Source organism: Sinocyclocheilus anshuiensis, unplaced genomic scaffold (genome assembly GCF_001515605.1).
Source record: "Sinocyclocheilus anshuiensis isolate Anshui unplaced genomic scaffold, SAMN03320099.WGS_v1.1 scaffold560, whole genome shotgun sequence".
Classification (NCBI taxonomy): Eukaryota; Metazoa; Chordata; class Actinopteri; order Cypriniformes; family Cyprinidae; genus Sinocyclocheilus; species Sinocyclocheilus anshuiensis.
Window position 1 is genome coordinate 453929 of NW_015554116.1, and position 5111 is coordinate 459039.

Here is a 5111-nt window from a genome sequence, read left to right on the forward strand (position 1 = left end):
TATGTCCAAATTCCCTATACAATCTTAAATGATTCCCTTTGAGCTAAATTGACCTGTTTCCCTTACAGTAGTAAGGACATTGGTAAAATAGTCCATGTGACATCAGTGGCTCAACTTCAATTTTGCGAAGCTACGAGAATTTTTTGAATTTTTTTGTGCACAAAGATTTATTCATGATTTGAATAATGATTTAATGATACATGATTTATTCAACTATTCTTCTCCCCGAGTTACTGTCTTCCACCATTTTGGAAAGTACCATGACGCATACGCGTGTTTTACCCAGAACGTAATCAGCGTTGTTTACGTTTTGTTTTCTTTGAGCACAAAAAAAATTTTCGTTGATGTTGAGCCACTGATGTCACGTGGACTGTTTTATCGATCTCCTTGCTACGTTTCTGGACTTGGGAACATTTCAGTTGTGTTGCTGTCTTTGCAGGGTCGGAAAGCTCTCGGATTTCATCAAAAATATCTTAATTTGTGTTCTGAAGATAATGAAGGTCTTACGGGTTTGGAACGACATGAGGGTGAGTAATTAATGACAGAATTTTCATTTTTGGGTGAACTAACCCTTTAAATGTACCAAATTTTAGAAATATCCTTATATAGTATTATATTTAAAATATTAAATATTATGGATTATTATTATCAATAAATATTACTATATATAAATTATATTTAAATCATGTATTACTTTCATATTTTCAAATATGTTTTCTTTGAACAATATGTCAGTTCAAGACATTCACAGACCGCCAGTGGGGTTGAAAGAGTCATCAGAAGAATCATTTCACATAAACACAAAACATGTACTGTATCTAGTTGAATATGAAGTGTTTGACATGAGTCTTATCTCTGGTTATGTTCTTGTGAAACAGAGCTCTATGCTGCCACCTGGTGGCCAGAGCATGACCAGAGACGTACAGTCTGCACATAGCAATATGCTGCAGGAAAATACATTTCTTGTCTGTTTTACACATCCACCTTTTTGTACTGTACAGATGTTATATGCAGGGTTCTGGATATATTTAAGCAAAAATATGTAAGTATGTGAAATTATTTGATTTTAACAGCCTGTTACCAAAAAAGCAATATTACTTAATTTATATAGCGTAAGAGTTACTACACATCAGTGTTATTTTACTGTTATTTATTTATTGTTATATTATTTATTATTTTAAATTAGCCTTTATTTTTATATATATTTTTTAGAAGTTTTAATTTTAGTTCAAGTTTGAGTAATTTTGTGCTTCTATCATTTTTAGTTTTTTTTTATCATTTATATTTATATTTATTAATTTTTTTACCTGTTTTAGTAAATTTAGTACTTCAACTTAAACTATCAAGAGAGTAAATGTTTAATCAATATAAATTAATATTATAAATTACGATATTCCACAAATTATAAACCTGATATTAATTGCTACAAATAAACATTATAAAATAAATACATTTACATATACATTTATATATACAAAATTGTACTAAAACATGTTCAAACATTCTATTCTATTCAACAAATTTAAGACAATCCTTGAGAAAATAAAATAAACTTAATTGAAATGAAAAAGAGTGATTGAGAAAGAAAAAGACTGATGAAAAAGAAAAAGAAAGAAAGAAAGAAAGAAAGAAAGAAAGAAAGAAAAAGAAAATACATGTAGTGATTGCCCGTACAAAACTCTTGGATGGTTGCTATGCTGTAATTTATTTAAATGCCCATAAATGACTGATAAATAACTGAATAATTAAGTCATTTATTTATTTAGCTGGATTCAAAGCTGTGTTGTCCACGAGTAACACGTCTCAGTTTATCAGAGCGTTTAGGTTAATGTCTAATTTCATGGCCGATGTCAGGTGTCCAAATGTGTTTAGTTTCATTTAATCTGCAAATGATCCTGCAGGAATTACCTTGCTGAAGACTGTTTTGACGTAGATGGGAAGATCTCCATGTGGACTCCCAAAGCCGCCCACAATGCTGAAGCCCAGCCCCTCTGAGCCCTTCTCCAGAATGATGGTCTTTGGCTTGGGCGTCCTGTCCATATGACACACACAGAAAATAAAATCAGATATATAATAAACGGAGAATTCTGTAACGGAATGTTTAAGGTCAAACAGGAAGTGGGAGTCTTGTTGCCATGGTGATGTCACTCACTCTGGTTCCACCGGCCGGACCTCTGGATTGGTGCTGGGGGTGGAGCTACTGGACAGACTCTCCACCTGACTGGCTATGGCACTGATGTTGGTGTCGGCAACCACCTGTCAATCACAGACGGACACTGTCAAACATTTAAAGCAAATAAATGACTCGGTCTTGAAAGTGTGCTTTCTTCCATTTAGATGTGTGTGTTTTCACAAATGACTGTCTGCCTGTAGATAACAGGAAACTACTCTCTATGTTGTGTGTGTTTGGCATTGAAATGTATGCGGCCAATCCTTTAATGTTCTTCTTGGCGACTGTTGGCGACCGATCGCTCAGCCGCTGTTCATCAAACCTCTGTCTCCCTCATCAGAATCAAAAATGCCTTTTTCTGTCATGTTTCATTTAAATTTTCCTCTTCCATTAAACTCTGGGCTGGCTACGAGGGCAGTGGCATATTAATTTGCATATTTAATTAACGGCAAAGCAATTAAAAGTAAAATACACAACAATAAACAAAAGCTAATTAATGAATGAGTCCACAACAACAGGGAAACACTCCCAAGTCATCACACTCGCTATCTTCACCTACACCTACTGAGAGAAAGAAAGAAAGAGACCGACAGAAAAGAAAAAAGGCTAATAAAAAAAAAAGAAAAAAAGAAAGTGAGAAAAGAAAGAGTGAGAAAAGAAAAAGAAAGGCTGAAAAAAGAAAGAGAGAGATAAAAGAAAGTGAGAAAAAAAGAGAAATATAAATAAATATCTAAAAACAGAGGGACACTGATAAAAAAAGAAAAATGAAAGCAGCTGAAAAAAGAAAAAAGAAGAGACAAAAGAGTGATAAAAGAGCGGGGAAACAAGAAAAGAGATAAACAGAAATAAATAAAAGGATAAAGAAAGAAAAAAGAAGTGTGTTAAAAGAGAATGAGAACGAAGAAAGGGAAGTAAAGAATGAAAGGAGGAAGACAAGAAATAAAGAAAAAAAAGAAAGAAGGGAAAGAAAGAAAGAAAGAAAGAAAGAAAATGGTTTGTTGCTAGGGTATGCTCTTAAATGCCAATAAATGACTGATAAAACCAATTTATTAAACACGACTTATTTAACGGCCAGGCCACTGTGATGCAGTTGCTAGATGGTGTTCTGGGTTTCTGAGAAGTTTTAGTATGTTGCTAAGCCACTAATTGGAGTGGTTTATAGCACAGGTAGGGCTCAACCTTTTTTCCCTTACACTCCGACATGCCCTTTTTTTGGTGGCGGTGTTTTTTTTGTTTTTTCTTCAAAAAATCAATGCTATTGGTCACCCTTTACATTTATCTGCCTGTTTTACAAATATTTAGCCAGTGAGAGGTATTAAAAAGAGCTTATAACTAAATCTTGTTGGTCAGTAAAATCTCATAACTCCCTCTATCTTGACTGAATGAACTGAAGTTCCACAGCAGCTGAACGAAGTCTTGCAAGGGTAAATAAAGATCTTGTTGTTTGAATAAGTACAGCATTTTCGTTACGCAAGAAACACTATGTCTATAAATGCTCATATGTTATGTATTTGAGGTCTGATACGTGTGGGACGTGTGGGACCGGAGAGAGAGGGCTAGCATTTGCCATCCAGTCCAATACACTTAAAGAACCTATTCATACAGCATTTCATCTCTTTTATAAAATTAGATTTTGGCCAAATGTATTTTACAACAGGAAAAACTGAGCACCCATATAGCCACAACAAACTTTGTAACCTGTTGATGGAAACATAATGCGATGCCGCCGTTTTATTGACGGACAAAATGCACATTTCCATACATTCGCTGATCAAAAACCCCGTAACTGCATTTGAGTTTGACACAAAGCGACTGAGTGATCCTCGTCACCTAGGTAAAATATATTTCTAAAAAAATTATTTGATTTATTATTGTTGATACACTTATTTTATTAACATGTAATCATATTATATGGTCGCATGGTTCATGTTTACGCTGTTAATATGCACGTAGCTAGCTAATTTCTTAATCTCATACTCTATACTCCCCACTCTTCGTCACATGTATAAATGTAGTAAAACATGGTTTTAAGTAATGTTTTAGTAATTAAAAATAAAACATTACAGAATCAGATCACTGTGAAATCTTTATATTTTATCATGCAGAATGTAGTAGTATTCTGTATATATATATATATATATATATATAGGGGAGAGCTCTGGTACAATTCAAACGTTTCACTACAACTGTACTTTTCACAATATTTTATAAATTTTTCATTGCTGGCCTACTTTAGACCCTCATGAGACCAACATCCCTGGTCCTCCACAGTATCAAGTTTTTGCCAGGTATGCGGATACATGTTGGATATGCAATAGGCCTAGTGACGGTATGTAGTGACGGAATTGTGTTGGACATAATTATTTAAATTATATTACAAAATAGTTTGACAAAAATGCTTGACTCATTGCTTTACCTTCCACTTTTCTCAATGACATACATAAACATGTTAACCAAATAATACAAATTAGCTTATAAAACCAAACAGAATAGCTAAAAAATATTTTTCTTCAAACTGTATTATTATTATGACTATTAATAGTGAATAAATCTAAAGCTTTTGAGACTATTATTTTGTGTTATTTAATTTGTCATTAAGATGTGACCAAAAAAAGGGGGGGGGTTTTCAGTTTCAGCACATGCCCCTCAAAAGGTCTGTGCACGGTCCTGGTTCATAGAAAATTACATTGTGGCTACTAATCTGTTGCTAGGGTGTTCTGAGTAGTTGCCAGGGCACTGAAATGCAATGCAATTTCTGAATGTTCCAAGCAGTATTTACTATATTGCTATGCCACTGTTAAGGCATGGCATGCTGTTGCTAGGGTGTTCTGAGTTCTGATGTTTGCGTTTGTGAAAATGGAAAATATACATACATACATACATATACAGTGGGTACGGAAAGTATTCAGACCCCCTTAAATTTTTCACTCTTTGTTATATT

General features: G+C 33.8%; 1 protein-coding gene across 1 annotated transcript in view; it reads right to left on the reverse strand.

Annotated features, from left to right (window-relative positions):
- Window positions 1-5111, reverse strand: part of patj (PATJ crumbs cell polarity complex component) — a 134871-nt gene that overhangs the window by 3215 nt on the left and 126545 nt on the right. The window contains exons 47-48 of the mRNA XM_016462200.1: window positions 2153-2256; window positions 1909-2032 (exon numbers count right to left, since the gene is read on the reverse strand). Coding sequence (XP_016317686.1) covers window positions 1909-2032; window positions 2153-2256 — 228 coding nt within the window. The remainder of the gene's footprint in view (window positions 1-1908; window positions 2033-2152; window positions 2257-5111) is intronic.